Source organism: Lynx rufus, unplaced genomic scaffold (genome assembly GCF_022079265.1).
Source record: "Lynx rufus isolate CCGP_SWC_20201006 ecotype Redwood Valley unplaced genomic scaffold, mLynRuf1.p SCAF_1, whole genome shotgun sequence".
Lineage (NCBI taxonomy): Eukaryota > Metazoa > Chordata > Mammalia > Carnivora > Felidae > Lynx > Lynx rufus.
In genome coordinates, this window is record NW_025814823.1 from 108,791,984 (window position 1) to 108,809,909 (window position 17,926).

The 17,926-nt window shown below is 37.0% G+C and overlaps 1 protein-coding gene across 1 annotated transcript in view; it reads right to left on the bottom strand.

Moving 5' to 3' along the window:
- Window positions 1–17,926, bottom strand: part of MEIKIN (meiotic kinetochore factor) — an 89,921-nt gene that overhangs the window by 52,197 nt on the left and 19,798 nt on the right. The window contains exons 7-9 of the mRNA XM_047076008.1: window positions 14,397–14,436; window positions 12,623–12,687; window positions 7,024–7,094 (exon numbers count right to left, since the gene is read on the bottom strand). Coding sequence (XP_046931964.1) covers window positions 7,024–7,094; window positions 12,623–12,687; window positions 14,397–14,436 — 176 coding nt within the window. The remainder of the gene's footprint in view (window positions 1–7,023; window positions 7,095–12,622; window positions 12,688–14,396; window positions 14,437–17,926) is intronic.

The window sequence follows — 17,926 nt, forward strand, 5'->3', positions numbered from 1 at the left end:
ATTTGGTAGAATTCACCAGTGAAGTCATCTGGTCTCTTAATTGCCAGAGATTTTTTATTACTGATTCAATCTCCTTGCTTTTTGTCTGTTCAGATTTTTTATTACTTAATTTTTCAGTTTAGGTAAGTTTCTATCTGTTTCTAGGAATTTATCCTTATATTTAAGTTATCTAATTTGTTTATGTATAATTACTCATGGTACTGTTATGTTCCTTTGTATTTCTGTGGTATGAACTGTAATGTCTCCTCTTTCATTATAATTTTATTAATTGGAGTAATCCTTCTTTCTTTTTTAAAGTTTATTTATTTATTTTGAGAGAGAGAGAGAGAGAGAGAGAGGGAGAGGGAGAGGGAGAGATCAGAGAGAGAATCCCAAGCAAGTTCCACACTGCCAGTGCAGAGCCCCACATGGGGCTTGAACTCACAAACTGATTAGGACCTGAGTCAAAATCAAGAGTTGGGCACTTAAATGACTGAGCCACCCAGGCACCCCTCTTTCTTTCTTAAACTGGACAAAAGTTTTTCAATTGTTTATCTTTTAATAAAACTAACTCTTAGTTTTGTTAATGATTCCTACTGTCTTTCTAATCTCTGTTTCATTTATTTCTTCTTTCATTTTTATTTCCTTCCTTCTGCTAACTTTGGACTTTGTTCTTTTTCTAGTTCCTTGCAGTATAAGGTTACGTTGCTTATTTGAGACCTTAATTTCTTCTTAAGGACAGTATTTATCACTATAATGTTCTCTCTTGGGATACTTTTGCAGCACCCCTTAAGTTTTGGTATGTTGTGTTTCCATTTTCATTTGTCTCAAGATATTTTTGGTATCTCTTTTGATTTCTTCTTTGACTCATTAGTTGCTCACAAATGTGTTAATTTTCACATATATGTGAATGTTCTCCCTTTCCCTTTTTTTAAGTGTCTTTATTTTGAGAGAAAGAGAGAAGGAGCATGAGTGGTGGAAGGGCAGAGAGACAGAATCCCAAGCAGGCTCTGATAGTTCAGACATGGGGCTCAAACCCATGAACCATGAGATCATGAGCTGAGTCAAAACCAAGAGTCAGTAGCTTAACTGACAGAGCCACCCAGACACCCTCCCCCCTTTCCTTCTGTTACAGATTTTTAGTGTCATGCCAATGTGTTCAGAAAAGATATTTGATATAATTTCAATCTTTTTAAATTTGGTAAGACTTGTTTTGTGCCACAACATGTAATCTATCCTAGAGCATGTTCCATGTACACTGAGAAGAATGTGGACTCTATTGTTGTTAAATGAAATGTTGTATATGTCTGTTAGGTCCATTTGGTCTAAAGTGTTGTCCAAATCCATTATTTCCTCCATGATTTTCTCTCTGGATCATCTATTCATTGTTGAATAATAGGGTATCGAAGTATTCTACTATTATTGCATTGTTGTGTATTTCTGCCTTGAGACCTGTTAATGATTATTTAATATAATTAGGTGCTTCAGTATTGTGTCTGTATATATTTAACTTGTTATATCCTCTTGATGAATTGACCCCTTTATCATTATGTAATAACATTGTCTGTTATTACAGCTTTTAACTTAAAATCTATTTAGTCCGATAAAAGTATACCTTTTATCATCAGGAGTATACTCCTGTTCTCTTCTAGTTTCCATTGCCATGGAATAATTTTTTCCATTCTTTCACTTTAAGCTTAATTGTCTTTAAAGCTTAAGTGAGTCTCTTGTAGGCAGCATATAGTTGCGCTATTTTTTATTCCCCCACTTTATGTCTTTTAAATGAAGAATTTTCATCATTTAAAGTAATTTAAAAAAAAAATTTTTTTTAACGTTTATTTATTTTTGAGACAGAGAGAGACAGAGCATGAACGGGGGAGGGGCAGAGAGAGAGGGAGACACAGAATCGGAAGCAGACTCCAGGCTCTGAGCCATCAGCCCAGAGCCCGATGCGGGGCTCGAACTCACGGACCGTGAGATCGTGACCTGAGCTGAAGTCGGACGCTTAACCGACAGAGCCACCCAGGTGCCCCTAAAGTAATTTCTGATAGGTAAGAACTTACTGATAGTAAGGACTATCATTTTTTAATTACTTTCTGATTGTTCTATAGTTCCTTTGTTCCCTTCTTCCTCTCTTGCTGTCTTTCTTTATGAACGGATGATCTTTTTTAAATGTTTTTAAATGTTTTATTTATTTTTGAGAGAGAGACAGACTGCAGGTAGGGGAGGGGCAGAGAGAGGGAGACACAGATTCTGAAGCAGGCTCCAGGCTCTGAGCTGTCAGCACAAAGCCTGATGCGGTTTTCGAACTCATGAACTGTGAGATCATGACCTGAGCTGAAGTCGGATGCTCAACAGACTGGGCCACTCAGGTGCCCCTCTTTATGAATGGATGATTTTTATAGTGGTATGCCTTGATTCTTTTCTCTTTATCATTTGTGAGTCTCTTAAAGATTTTGGCTTTGGGATTACCATAGGGCTTTCAAAATACTTGTAATAGTCTATTTTAAGATGATAACAAATCAACTTCAACTACACAAAAATATTCTACTCCCCACCTCCACATATGTTTTATGTTTTTGGTGTCCCAATTTACTTCTTTTTATATGTTATATTTCCTTCTTTTCTATAACTCGTCAATCTATTCTAATCTGGCTTGCCTGTCACCAGTCCACTAAAATTATTCATGCTAGAGTCATTGGTTTCCTTCTTGATTGTGAATGCAACTGACTTTTAAAAAACTAACAAAATTTTTAGAGAAGTTTGAGGTTCACAGAAGAATTGAGCAAAATGCATAGAGTTCCCATATACCCCTTGACCGTACTCATGCACAATCTCCCTTATTTAACGTACTGCAACACAGTGTTACATTTATTAGGATAGATAAACTTATACTGGCATATTATTTTCCTTCTCCTTGAAGAACTTCCCTTAATATTTCTTAAAAGGAAGGCCTACTGGCAACAAATTATAAATTTTTGTTTGTCTGAGAAAATCTTTAATTGTCCTTCATTTTTGAAGGAGAATTTCACAAGGTATAGAATTCTAGCTTGGTGTTTTTTTTCTCTCAGCACTTTAAATATTTCACTTCAGTCTTTTATTTCTTAATAGTTTCTAAGGAGAGGTCTGTAATGCTTACCTTTGCTCTTCTATAAGTAAGGTGTTTTTCTCCCTCTGGCTTCTTTAAAAAATTTTTTCTTTCTCTTTTATTTTTCTGATGTTTGAATATAATAAATCTAGATGTAGTTTTGGGAGCATTTATCCTGCGTGGTATTCTGTGAACTTCCTGAATCTATGATTTGGTATCTGACAATAATTTTGGGAAATTCTGACTCATTATTGCTTCAAATGTTGCTTTTGTTCCTTTTTCTGTTTCTTTTCTTTCTGGAATTCCAATTATGTGTATGTCACACCTTTTGTAGTTGTTTCACAGTTCTTGAATAGTCTGGTTTTTGTTTTGTTTTTTCTTTTTTCTCTTTGCTTTTCAGTTTTGGAAGTTTCTCCGGTCATATCCTCAAACTTAGGTATTCTTTCCTAAGTTGTGTCCAGTCTACTAATGAGTCCATCACAGTCATTCTTTATTCTTGCTATAGTATTTTTAATCTCTAGCATTTCTTTTTTGATCTTTCTTAGAACATCGATCTTTGTGTTTATATTATTCATCTGTTCTTGCATGTTGTCTCCTTTTTCTATAATGTCCTTAGCATATTAATCATAGTTATTTAAAAATTCTGGTCTGATAATTCTAATACTACTGCCACATCTGACTCTGATTCTGATGTTTATTCAGTCTCTCAAACTTTTTTTTGCCTTTTAATATGCCTTGTAATTTTTTGCTAAAAGGTAGACAAGACGTACTGGTTAATAGGAACTGTGGTAAATAGGCCTATAGTAATGTAGTGGTAAGATGTGGGGGGAGGGGAAGCAGTCATAGGGCTGTGATGACGTCTTTTTTGTTTATTGTTTAGCCTGTGCTTCTGGATGGTAAAATTCACCAGTGTTTCTTGGTTCTCACACCTCCTTAGGTGGGACAGCACAGCTAGAGAGAGGTGTAGTTGTGTATTTCCTGTTCTTTTTTTAAGTTTATTTATTCATTTTGAGAGAGAGACAGAGCAAGGGTGTACACGTGTTGGGGAGGGGCAGAGAGAGAGGGAGAGAGAGAATCCCAAGCAGGATCCACACTGTCAGTGCAGAGTCCCATGCGGGGCTTGAACTCACAAACTGTGAGCTCATTACCTCAGCTGAAATCAAAAGTTGGACCCTTAACCAAATGAACTACCCAGGCTCCCCTGTAGTTGGGTATTTCCATTCCCCCATGTGGAAGTTAGAGGAAGCTAGAATTGGAGTATTTTTCTTTCCTCATTTGAAAAAGCAGAGCTGGCTGGAGTTGGGTACTTCCCTTCCCCCAGGTAGGATAGCCTCTGCTAAAATACCAGCAAATTAGGCTCTGGTAAAATATTTTCTTCTGATGGAAGGCTTTGTTAAGAACAAAATACTCCAGGGGCACCTGGGTGGCTCAGTTGGTTAAGCAAACAACTCTTGATTTTGGTTCAGGACATGATCTCAAGGTTTGTGGGATCGGGTTCCATGTTGGGCTCCATGCTGAGCATGGAGCCTGCTTGAGATTCATTCTCTCTCTCTCTCTCTCTCTCTCTCTCTCTCTCTCTCTCTCTCTCCCCCCCTCCCCTGCTTGCAGTCTCTTTCTCTCAAAATAAATAAAAATTTTTAAAAAACATTAAAAAAGAACATAATATTCTAGTGTATTTCCAAATGGTTCTTTTTCCCTTCTCACCACTAAAAGCATGAGGGGATTTTTCTTTGATATTTACTGTGAGGACTTGGTAGAGGTCCTCCTAGAGGTAAAACTCATAAAAGTATTGAGGCCCCCTGATGGCTGTGTTCCTCTTGAGTTTTTAACTCTCAGTGTTGTCCTCAGTGAGCCTCCAGCAACTCACTAATCACACTAGCACTGGTTCCCATTCCAGCACTGGTTCTCAGGGAGGTTTCTGTTCACACATTTCTGTTCCAGTAAGTCATGATTCTCTATATCCACTGACCTGTCTTTCCAAGTTTTACTGCAGCACTTTAGCCTATGGCCTTATTTTTCTGACATGCCTAAAAAGAGTTGTTGATTTTTCACTTTGTTCAGCTTTTTACTTGTTAGGACAGAGAGATGACTTCTAAGTTCCTTACATGCTAGACCAGAAATTTGAAGCCCTCCAATTTTATAAAGTTCTTTATAACACTGGGATTCCAAGCAACATTCAGCATTGTTAACCACTCCCTCTTTTAGGAGTAAATGCTCTCCTCTCTTGTCTTCTATGATACCATATTCTGTTTATTTCCCTCCTTTTCTCTGTCCATTCTTACTTTTGTACTTGACCATAAAGCTTTCCAAGGAGTGATCCTGGACTCTTGTCTCTTCCTCACTTGATAGATACTCATTCTTTCTAACGTGCTTTCATCTATTTCTATGAATTTAAAACACTGTACACTTCTTTTCTGTCCTAACCTGCAGAGTTGTAGCCAATGGTCCTTCCAACATTTTCATTTTCAGGTGCCCTCAAACTTCCTGCCTTTCCTATCACAGTAAATAGCACCTTTATCCACCAAAGCTGGTTAAGACAGAAACCTAGATGTCTTTTTTGACACCTCTCATTCCTTTACCCTCTATATCCGATTCTTGAACTCTACAGGCATAATTATCTTGAATCCATGCTTATTTTTCCATCTCTCCTACAAAAAACCCTCGTCAAAGGCACCACAATCTTTTTTTTTTTTTTAATGTTTACTTTTGAGAGATTGCGTGCAGGGGAGGGACAGAGGGAGAGGGAGACAGAAGATCCAAAGTGGGCTCTGCACTGACAGCAAACAGCCTGATGTAGGGCTTGAATTCACAAATCACGAGATCATGACCTGAGCCCAAATTGGACGCTTAACTGACTGAGCCACCTACGCGCCCCAAAGCCACCACAATCTTGCACCTAAAATATCTGCAACTTCATGCTACGGAGTCTTCCTACAGTCTTGCCCTTTTCCAATTTTACCCCCAATGTATACAATGACAGTAAAGTGTAGTGTAAAGAATACAGGATTAGCCTGTTTCCGATTCTGTGTCTCCCTCTCTCTCTGCCCCTCCCCCGTTCATGCTCTGTCTCTCTCTGTCCCAAAAATAAATAAACGTTGAAAAAAAAAATTAAAAAAATAAAAATAAAAAAAGGGGCGCCTGGGTGGCGCAGTCGGTTAAGCGTCCGACTTCAGCCAGGTCACGATCTCGCGGTCCGGGAGTTTGAGCCCCGCGTCGGGCTCTGGGCTGATGGCTCAGAGCCTGGAGCCTGTTTCCGATTCTGTGTCTCCCTCTCTCTCTGCCCCTCCCCCGTTTATGCTCTGTCTCTCTCTGTCCCAAAAATAAATAAACGTTGAAAAAAAAAAATTAAAAAAAAAAAAAGAATACAGGATTAGATCCAGAAAGACCTGCCACAAACTCTGCAAACATACTAATTAATATCTAGATCTCATTTTTCTCAGCTATAAAATGGGTGGAAACAAAATAAAACAAAACAAAAACTGAGGTGATAGGAATGCTATAAGGAAAAGATACAATTTATAAAAAAGTGCTTAGAATAATGCTTAGCATTGAATACTCACTCAAATAGTAGCTCTATTACATACAAAACAAAATTCAATTTCCTCCCCAAAGACCTCTAGACTCTAGGATTAAAGTACTAATTCACAAATACTCCTCAGCAGAAAACACTGCTGTGGACATACAGCAAATGTCTTATTTTCACCTTAAATGAATGTTTAATAGACATCCACTTATCCAAAAGAAATCTGGAAAATCTGTAAATTTCAATTCTCTTTCACTAAACCTATATAGAGTATATATTCAAGTAACAATAATATTAACTACTAAATTCAAAAAATATTTGAAATTATTGACTTAAATAACTGAAAAATAATTCCTATAAAACTGTTAGTTAAGAATATGCTCTATATTAATTAAATTTATGGTTTATGTAGTTATTCTGCTTTAATACTTGCTTTTTTCTTTGTTTTTTCAGGTGCTGAAGGGTAAATTTTCTCAGCAAGTAAAACTTCACAAGCTGCATTATCTGTAAAGAAAAAGATACTTCAATATTTTAATTATTTAACCTCACCTTAACTATAAGTATAGAAAATAGAACTCAAATTTGAAAAACAAAACCCTGATTTCAATGACTGCATCTCTGTAATAGTTTCAGAAGAAAAACTTAATATATGTTGAATAATCTGACTTGCTACAGATAAGAGTCCCAGGTTTCATAGGAGTAAATAAGCTCTATGTAAAATATTTACTTTTCAATTAATAGAGAAAGGTGTGTGTGATTAAAATTCTTCATTAATCATCCTTTCATTTCCATATTCCTGTATTTTCAGGCTCTCTTGAAACTTCTCTACTGCAACTTTTCTATCAACATTTAAAATATAGTCAGGACTCTTTGATCTTACCAAAAACTTTATCTGTACCCAATACCCCTTCATGCTATATCCCCTCTCTCCTCTTATCCACAGGCATGTCCACATATACTAACATAACTTCCTCTCCTCCTGTTTACTCCCAAACCCACAGCAATCTAATTTCAGGTCCCACAAATATGAGCAGAAACCTTTCCTGCCCTACCTTATTGGACATCAGTACAACAAGCATGAACATTTTCCCTCTGGTCCCTTTCATGGCTCCTACTCAGTCCTGACTCTTCTCTTTTTTTTTTCACTCTCCAGACTCAATCCAAAAAGCAACAAAAATCTTTTGACTGTCTGCTTTCTGCCAATGTTACCTAGAATATGTACTTAATATGCAAATTTGGCTTTTCTTTATTCTTAACACTAATACCTTGCTTTAAGGCAACAAGAGAGGGGCGCCTGGGTGGCGCAGTCGGTTAAGCGTCCGACTTCAGCCAGGTCACGATCTCGCGGTCCGGGAGTTCGAGCCCCGCGTCGGGCTCTGGGCTGATGGCTCGGAGCCTGGAGCCTGTTTCCGATTCTGTGTCTCCCTCTCTCTCTGCCCCTCCCCCGTTCATGCTCTGTCTCTCTCTGTCCCAAAAATAAATAAACGTTGAAAAAATTTAAAAAAAAAAAAAAAAAAAGGCAACAAGAGATTTCCCTTCGGATTATTTCAGTAGTTTTTCAATTTAGCTCTGTACTCCACTACCCCCGTTACATACCTAAAATACAAGTCTAATATCATCTGCTTAAAACTTTCCCAAGGCTTTCCACTGCATTCCAGTTAAAACTCAAGCTTTTTAACTTAGCATATAAAATCCTGATTTTTGTGATGCCTGCCTATAATACATATACATTCCCAGCCTCGTTGCAGAGGCTAATTAGGTTTCTAGATACAAATAGGATACCCATTTAAATTTGAATTTCAGATAAGCAAATAATTTTTTAGTATAAGTATATGCCATGTAATAGTACAAGTATATACAATATTTGTGACATAATTATATTAAAAATTATTTATCTGAATTCAAAATTAACTGACCATTCTGCATCTTTACTTGCTAAATCTGGCAACCCTTGAGACTAACCACTTCACTCATCTTCATCTCCTCAAGTAGAGGGAAGTAGTAGGTTTCAGAATTCTGTAAGAGATAAAATTGGTACCAAGGTTTGGTAATAGATTAAGTCTAAGAAGTAACAAAGAGGAAGGTGTCAAGAATGATCCCGATGTTTCCAGTCTGCTAAGCTACACTTGATAGATGGAAGACACTAGTGGAAGACCAGGTTAGGTCTTGGTTGTGACGATTCTCAGTCCTCAATTCCTGCTTTATTTATTCTCTCGGTAACTTTTGTTACAGCTACTTCTAAATGCTGAAGTGTTTCATTTACATTCTTTTTGCATGTTTGTTTTCTATGCCACTTCCTAGGTGATCTCATCTGATCCTATGACTTTAAAACATTTATATTCTTGACTCCAGATATTTATTTATAGCTCCAGTCTCTGCCCTAAACTCCAGACTCCTGTATCATAAACTGCTCTCATTACATCTCTACTTGAAGGCTAATAAGTCTCTCAATGTTTTAATATTTTATTGAAGAACTCTACGTACACAATAGTAGGCACAAATCTTAAATATGTATGTATTCACCCATATAATCACCACCCAAATCAAGATATAAAATATTCCAACACGTCAAAAGTTTCCTATATGTTCCTTCCCATTCAGCACCCCCTTTCCAAAGATTATCACTATTCTTACTTCTACTACCCAAAATAGTCTTGCCTGTTCTTGAACTTCATATATATGGAATTACACAACACATACATGTTTTTGTCTGCATCATTTCATGAAACATTAGGTACAGGAGTAGAGAGATAAAATTCAATGTTGAAACCAAATTCTCTCTTTTTTTTTTAATATGAAATTTATTGTCAAATTGGTTTCCATACAACACCCAGTGCTCATCCCAAAAGGAAACCAAATTCTCTTAATCATCCTCCCAACTTGCTCTGTCCTCCAGTGCTTTCTCAAGAAATGATACCATCATTCATCCACTTGCTTAAACCAATAATTTTAGACTCATCCTTGACATTTATTTTTCTCTTACCCAACATACAGATTAATCCGAAAATCCTAGTGCTTTGAAATATATTCCGGGGGCACCTGGGTGGCTCAGTTGGTTAAGCATCCAACTTCAGTCAGGTCATGATCTCACAGTCCATGAGTTCAAGCCCTGCATTGCGCTCTGTGCTACCAGCTCAGAGCCTGGAGCCTGCATTGAATTTTGTGTCTACCTGTCTCTCTGCTCCTCCCTATTCATAATGTGTGTGTGTCTCTCTCTCAAAAATAATAAAACACTAAAGGTGTATATATATATATATATATATATATTCCAAATCAGACCACTGCTACCACGTTAGTCTCATACCATTACCTGACCACTACAATAGTTTAACAGGGTCTCTTTGCCTTCTTAGTCTATCTCCACATAGCAGCCAGAGTGATTATTCTAAAATATGTATCCAAGGGGCGCCTGGGTGGCTCAGTCAGTTAAGTGTCTGACTTCAGCTCAGGTCATGATCTCGCAGTTCTTGAGTTCAAGCCCTATGTTGGGCTCTGTGCTGACAGCTCAGAACCTGGAGCCTGCTTCACATTCTGTGTCTCCCTCTTTCTCTGTCCCTCCCCCACTCATGCTCTGTCTCTCTCTGTCTCTCAAAAATAAATAAGAACATTTAAAAATTATAAAAAAATATGTATCCAATCACATCATCCCACTTCTCAGTACATTTAGAAGAGAATTCTTACTCCTTACGATGGCATAGGAGACTCTACATCATACTACTTGACTAGCCCTCAACACAACTGCAGTCATTCATTTTTTTTAAACTCATTTTGCTCCAGTCATACAAACCTCTTTTCTCTTCTTCAAACGTGCTGCACTCATTCCCATCTTAGGACCTTTTCTCTTGTTGTTCCCTTTGCCAGCATACTCTATCACAGATTTTCACATGACCCACATTCAAGCTCTGTACAAATATCATCTCCTCAGAGATGCTTATCCTAGAGACTTTTAAATACAGAGAACAAACTGAGGGTGGAAGGGGGTGCGGGCGGGGAAAATGAGTGATGGGCAGTGAGGAGGGCACTTAATGGGGTAAGCACTAGGTGTTTTATGTAAGTGATGAGTCACAGGAATCTACTCCCAAAGCCAAGAGCACACCATATACACTGTATGTTAGCTAACTTGACAATAAATTATATAAAAAAATAAAAAAATTAAATAAAATTTAAAAATACAATAAAATAGTATCCCTTGGGGCGCCTGGGTGGCTCAGGTGGTTGAGGGTCCAACTCTTGATCTTGGCTCAGGTCATGATCTTGTGGTTCATGGGATCAAGCCCCATGTCTGGATGTGCACGGATAGGATGGAGCCTGCTTGGGATTCTCTCTCTCCTTCTCTCTCTGCCTCTCCCCTGCTCACACACTCTCTCTCAAAATAAATAAATAAACTTAAAAAAAATCATAAAATAGCATCCCTACTCATACCCTGTTTTTACCCTGCTTTATTTTTATTCTAATATTGATGCATATTCATTTGTTTATCTGTTTATTATCTTTCTTCCTCCACTATAGCAGCTCTGTTAGGGCAAGGACTCTGTCATGTTCCCCAGCAACTAAGAAACTTTGTGTCACAATGTAGGTGATTAAAGAATATCTGTTGAATGAATGGAATTAATGAATGGTGTGATAAGTTATCTCTGAAACATCCAAGGGGAAATGTCCAGAAGGCAGCTACATATAAGGGTCTTATTCTCAGAAGAAAGTCTAGATTGAGAGAAAACTTGGAGACCCTGCTTTTTATAGAACACCTGTACATATTAGGGGTAAATTTTAAAAAGATTAAAATCTAGGAACTGGCCTTGAAGAACTTCCACATTTAATGGCTAATAGTGGCAGATTAGACTGCAAAGGAGACTGTGCAGGAGTTACCTGGGAAGTAGTTACCTGTTTATGCTTGTCTCTATGACTAGACAAGTTTCTAACACTTAGTAAAGAACGTGACATAGGAACACAGTTGGATTTGTTGAACTAAGGAAGTAAAAAGTAATTCTTGAGTAAGATGTCATTTAATTTTAAATTTCAAGTTAATCAACCACATAGAAGTAAGAATACAAAAGCATACATAATTCCAGAATCACTGTTCTGACTCACTATCAGCCTTTATAAATAGTATTTTCCACAGCCAAAGAAAACTTTTTATTGGACAAGACCTAAGTAAAATCATGATTGCTTTTGGAACCCTTACTACTTTCACTTTAATAGCCTCTCTTCTCTTGTTCACAAGCTCCCTTACTCTTAGATTTATACAAAAATTCCTCTTCTATTTCTCACCCTCCAGCGTAGTAGATGCTACTCCTTTGAAAGATGGGTGCTTTTACAAGTTTATTTTTTATCACTTCATTAATTTCCCTTAAAAGAGCAACTATTTTCATCATTTTTATACCCAGAAATCCTAACATAATACTTGACATTTAGAAAATACTCAGTAGCAGTATTTCTCACAGTGAAAATGATGCAAAAAACTATTTTTTTCTTTTAGTTCATACAAACTTGCCTATTAAGAATAAAACCAGCAATTCTTTGTTTACCCACAAATAAATGCTGTAAAACTTGATTCAGGAAATAAAAATGGAAATCTGAGATACAGCATGAATTAATAAGGTTGGAAATGTCTAAGTTTATTCCAATAATAGACTAAATTATAGAGTGCCTATAATGCAAGACACTGTGTTTACCCTTTTATTTTCAATCATCACACATAATTGCAATATAAATGTTTACTGATTATCTTCCTCTCCCATGACTGAAACTTAGGAGGCAAGGATTTAATACTACTCTTTACTGGTATATATAGCAACACCTAATACAGAGTATATACTCAGTAAATGTTTATGAAATGAATTAATAATGGGTATTTTAGTGATAGTTAAAGACACACATATCTTTCTAACTTCACATATCTTCATTTTTTAAAATATAACCAAGCTAAAAAGCACTCAGTTTCCTGGGCTACCAATTTTCTAAAAATATACTGCATTATCACAAAAATAAAGAAATACAGAATTATGAAAATGATTAGTTTCACTGTTTATTACCTGATTCTGAATGCAAAGTACTCTTTGGTTTTTGAGAAATATTTTGGTCGGTTAATGTCATCACTCTATAATAGGAACAAATTAATGATTAGTCTCAATTTTTCAGTAACTGTAGAGAATCCTCAAATAATCTTTACAATAATAACATTAAAATTTTTTTAACGTTTATTTTTGAGAGAGACAGAGACAGAATGCGTGTGGGTTAGGGGCAGAGAGAGAGGGAGACACAGAATCCGAAGCAGGTTCTAGGCTCTGAGCTGTCAGCACAGAGCCTGATGCAGGGCTCGAACTCACAAGCTGTGAGATCATGACCTGAGCCGAAGTCAGGACGCTCAAATGACTGAGCCACCCAGGTGTCCCTACAATAATAACATTTATATACTATTAAATATCTGTAGAAAGAACACAATTGGTTAAGAAAATGTTACCATATCTATATGAACAAATAGTTTAATAAAAGGTAATACATTTATATACTTTTCAGTGTGAGACAATACATATGGAGGACAAGGTAGAATGTTTAGAATCAGAAAGACCTGAGTTTAAAGGCCAGTTTTGCTACTGGCCTTGGAAAAGTTACTTAACCTGTCCTGATTCTTGGTTCCCTCATTTATGCAAAACAGAATGGCAATCTTGTTTCCTAGGATTCTTGAGGTAAGAATCTCAAGTAACAGGAAAGATAATACTTCTTAAAAATTAATGTCCTTTTCTATTTTAGAAATGACACCAGCCCCAGACTGTGACCACCTCCTTGAATTTAGATACTGTCGCTCTCACACACACCCTACCCTCAGTCTACATGTCGCAAACCAAGCTCTTGATCTTTGCTCAGGAATGTTTCTCCTCAGTCTCTCCCATCTTCTAGTTGCTTAAGCCAAAAGTGCGGAGTCAGCCTTGACTACTTTCATACTCCACCATTCATTCCATCAATGAATAACAGACCACCCTGTTAGTTCTGCTTTCAAAATATATCCAAAATCCTTTGGATTTGGTTCCAAAAGCTAGTTCTTACCTATACTCTTACCACTCTGGTCCAATATCTCTTGCCTAGATTAGGACAATAGTCTCCTAACTATATCTCACTATAAGTATAATTGTCTCTTCATAACCTATTCACAACACAGTAGCCAGGGTGATTCTTTTAAAACCTAAGCTATATCATGTTAGCCTTCTAACCCTTTCAAAGGCTTTCCAATCCACTTACATTCAGCTACCATGCCTTATATGATATGGCTTTTTCTCTCATTTCATCTTCTTTTTCCTTCTCCCACACTCCATCCCAGGAGCCCAGGCCTTCTTGGCTCAGAGCCTTGCTTCAGCTATTCCCTCCACCTGGAATCCTCTTTTCTCCTGTGAATTACATGTCTTTCTCTGTTTCCTTCTTTATGTCTCTGCTCAAATTTCATTTATGACTTCTCTGACCATACTACTTAAAATAGTGAACCTTCCTTCCAATACTCTCTAGCCCCCATCTTGCTTTTTATCCATAGCATTCATTACCATATAGAACAGAATGAATTTGTTCATTCATTTATTGTCTATCTCATCCAAGTAGAATGTGGACTTGAGGGCAGAGATTTTGTTTTTAATCTATTTCATTAATTACAATGTATCTCTACCTGTAAGAATACTTCTGGCACATAATGATTCCTCAACAAACACTGAAAAAATGAATACCTAAATTTGTGGGCTAACAATCATTCCAGCTATATAACTATTATAACACAGGGTTTTCAAAAGCTCGACAACTTTAAAATAAAATATTAGTTCTTACATTTCTCTATGGCATTTCTGATAGTCTTCTGAAGAGGGACCTAGGAAAGGAAAAAAACAAAACAAAACACCAATCTATTAGAAATATAATTCAAGCACAGACCAGAGGCCAAAATTACTCTAGCTAAAAGTAAATATTTTCTCTAAAATATATGGTGATAGTGCAGTTTATTTTTATAATTTTATTGTTTTGTATTGTTTTTATCTGCCACTTAAATTATGTAGAAGTATTTTCAAAATACCAAAATAAAACAAAACTGTTAGGAAATTTTATGAGATGCAGGAATCCATCTGCCTGTATTTGGATAGTTAGTTATAATTTTTGAAGTCCTTTCCAATCTTTTATCTACTTGATTCTTACAACAGTCCCACAAGGTAAATATAACAATTTACTATTCCCACAATACATATACAAAATAACTGGTCAAGTGATAAAACTAACAGCTGCCTACCTGGAACTTAAACTCAGATATCATGGTTCTTAATCCAGTACAAATATAGATACACATATTAGTAGACTTATTAGTCAAGACAATGCCTACCAGTCAATGTTTTGCTGTCTAGGCACTCTATATTACTAGGTATATAAAGAACTGTGGGAGTAGTCTTCTGAAGAATATGACCCTAATAAGCTGCAGAACTCTGCTTACATTTAATTAGAATTTTACAGTTTAGTAAAAGTGAAGTGAATGATGCCTACTAATCATTTAGAAGTATTTCTCTGAAAGGGAGGTTCCCAAAATATAAAGGACTACAGTGAACAGCATCTACTTTCTGCTTTTGCTGATGATAGTCTCTTGCTTTTCCTTGTGATAATCAAGACAGGGCCTGTGACTCAGTACAATGGGAGCCCTGCATCTCTCTGCCCAAAGTGACTGTTCAAGGATAAGCATATGAAATAATTTAAGCCAAGGTATAAGACCAGGACTTTTGTTCAAATCACTGGGAAAGAGAAGCACTTTTGTTCACTGGATTTGAGGCTGTGAGTATATAGGCCTGGACCTAACAAGAGCTACTATATGAAGGGAGGTTAGCTGAGAGTTCAGTTTGCACATTAGTGCCGTGAGCTGAGAGATGGAAAGGAATTGGGTCCTACTGATACCATTTGAAAGCCTGAATTAGGGTTCCTGGGTGGTTCAGTTGGTTAATCATCCAACTTTGTCTCAGGTCAAACCACAGTTTGTGGGTTTGAGCCCCACGTCAGGCTCTGTGCTGACAACTCAGGGCCTGGAGCCTGCTTCAGATTCTGTGTTTCCCTCTCTCTCTGCCCCTCCCCTGCTGGCACTCTGTCTCTCTCTCTCAAAAATAAATAAAAGCATTAAAAATAATTTTTTTAAAAAAAGAAAGCCTGGATCAAGTTGTAATTGCATATGATATACTGCTAGATTTTTCAGGTATATGTGGTAATAATTTCATTTTTTAACCTAATAAAGTTTGAGGTAGGATTGATTTTTTTAAAATTTTTTTCTTTCTTTTCTTCTTTCTTTTTCTTTTTTGTCATCACTTACAGTGGACAAAGAAGTTAACTGAAACATTTGTTAAAGAGACAGGCTGCTTCTTTGGGCACTTCATTATCAGCAAAGGAGTTGCCAAAGTAAACATAACACAAGGTTTTCAAACTGTCAGAAATACTGCCATCCAGATAGATACCAACTCTCCCATAAGGGACCCCATAACCAATGCTTAATTCTTTGATATTTATCCCTCCTTTTTGTGAGGCTCTGATAGATGAGCTGACAACATCCATTGCTATTCCCCCTCTCTATTCTTATACATTTTCCCCTTTCTACCACTATAGAGACTAGAAGAATAAAATACTTGGGTTTTTATAAACTTTATCAAAGAAGACTTCCAAGTAGTCAGGAGATACAGGACTCAGTCCTGGCCAATAGACCTAGTCTGCCAGGGAATTAATTGGAAAGCTTTTGCTTTTCTGATAAAAAGAGATGTATGTGGCTAGTACTGCCTTTTCTATTTCTTTTTCCCTGGAACACTGTTGTGATGCCTAAAGGCTTAGCAACCATCCTACAACTATGGGGTAACAAGCCAACACACTTGGTAGTAGAAAGACAGAAAGAGTATAAGATCTTAATGCTATTAGTGAGATGCTACACTAACTCTGGCCTGGGAAGAGAAGTAAATCTAACAAAAACAAGCCTTTTTTGGACGACAAAAACAACATACACAAAAAGACAACTGACAAACTTGGGGAAATATTCACAATATAAGCCACAGACAAAAGACTAATATTCTTTTTTTCCCCAATGTTTATTTATTTTTGAGAGACAGAGCATAAGTGGGGGGAGGGGCAGAGAGAGAGGGAGACACAGAATCCGAAGTAGGCTTCAGGTTCTGAGCTGTCAGCACAAAGCCTGATGTGGGGTGTAAACCCATGAACCGTGAGATCATGACCTGAGCCGAAGTTGGATGCTTAACCAACTGAGCTACCCAGGAGCCCTTAATATTCTTTACAAAAATTTTTTTTAGGTATAGATGAAACACATTGTATTAGTTTCATGTGTACTACCTAATGAATTAACTTCTCTAAATATTATATTATGCTCACCACAAGTGTAGCTAACTTGTCACCATATGATGCTATTATAATACCACAGACTACATTCCCTATGCTGTGACTTTTATTCCTGTGACTTATTCATTCCAAAACTCCAAGTCTCTCATCCCCTCTCCCCTTAACCCATTTTGCCCACACTCCCATTCCCTTTCCCTGTGGGAACCATTAGTTTGTTCTCTGTATTTACAGGTCTGATTCTGTTTTTTGTTTTTTAATTTGTTTTGTTTTTTAGATTCCACACATGTGAAATCATATGGTATTTGTCTTTCTCATCCTCACTTATTTCACTTACCATAATGCCCTCTAGGTGCATTCATGTAGTTGCAAATGGCAAGATCTTAACCTTTTGTGGCTGTGTAATAGTGTGCGTGCATGTGTGTGTGTGTGTGTGTGTGTGTGTGTGTGTGTACCATATCTTCCTCATCCATTTGTTCATCAGTGTACATTTAGACCACTTCCATACCTTGGCTATTACAAATAATACTACAATAAATTTTCAAATTAGTGTTTTTGTTTTCTCTGGGTAAATATCCAGTAGTGGGATTACTGAATCATATAGTATTTCGACTTTTAATGTTTTGAGGAACATCCATACTGTTTTCCACAGTGGCTGTGCCAATTCACATTCCTACCAACAGTGCATGAGGGTTCCTTTTTCTCCACATCCTTATCAACACTTCCTTTTTCTTGTCTTTTTATTTTAGCCATTCTGACAGGTGTGAGGTGGTATCTCATTGTGGTTTTGATTTGCAGTTTCCTGGTGATTAATGATGGAAGCATCTTTTCATGGCTGTTGGCCATCTGCATGTCTTCTTTGGAAACATGTCTATTCAGGTACTCTGCCCATTTTTTTAAAGTTTCTTTTTTTAAGTTTTTATTTATTTGAGAGAGACAGTTCAAATAGGGGAGGGGCAGAGGGAGAAGGAGAGACAGAGAATCCCAAGCAGGCTCTGCAC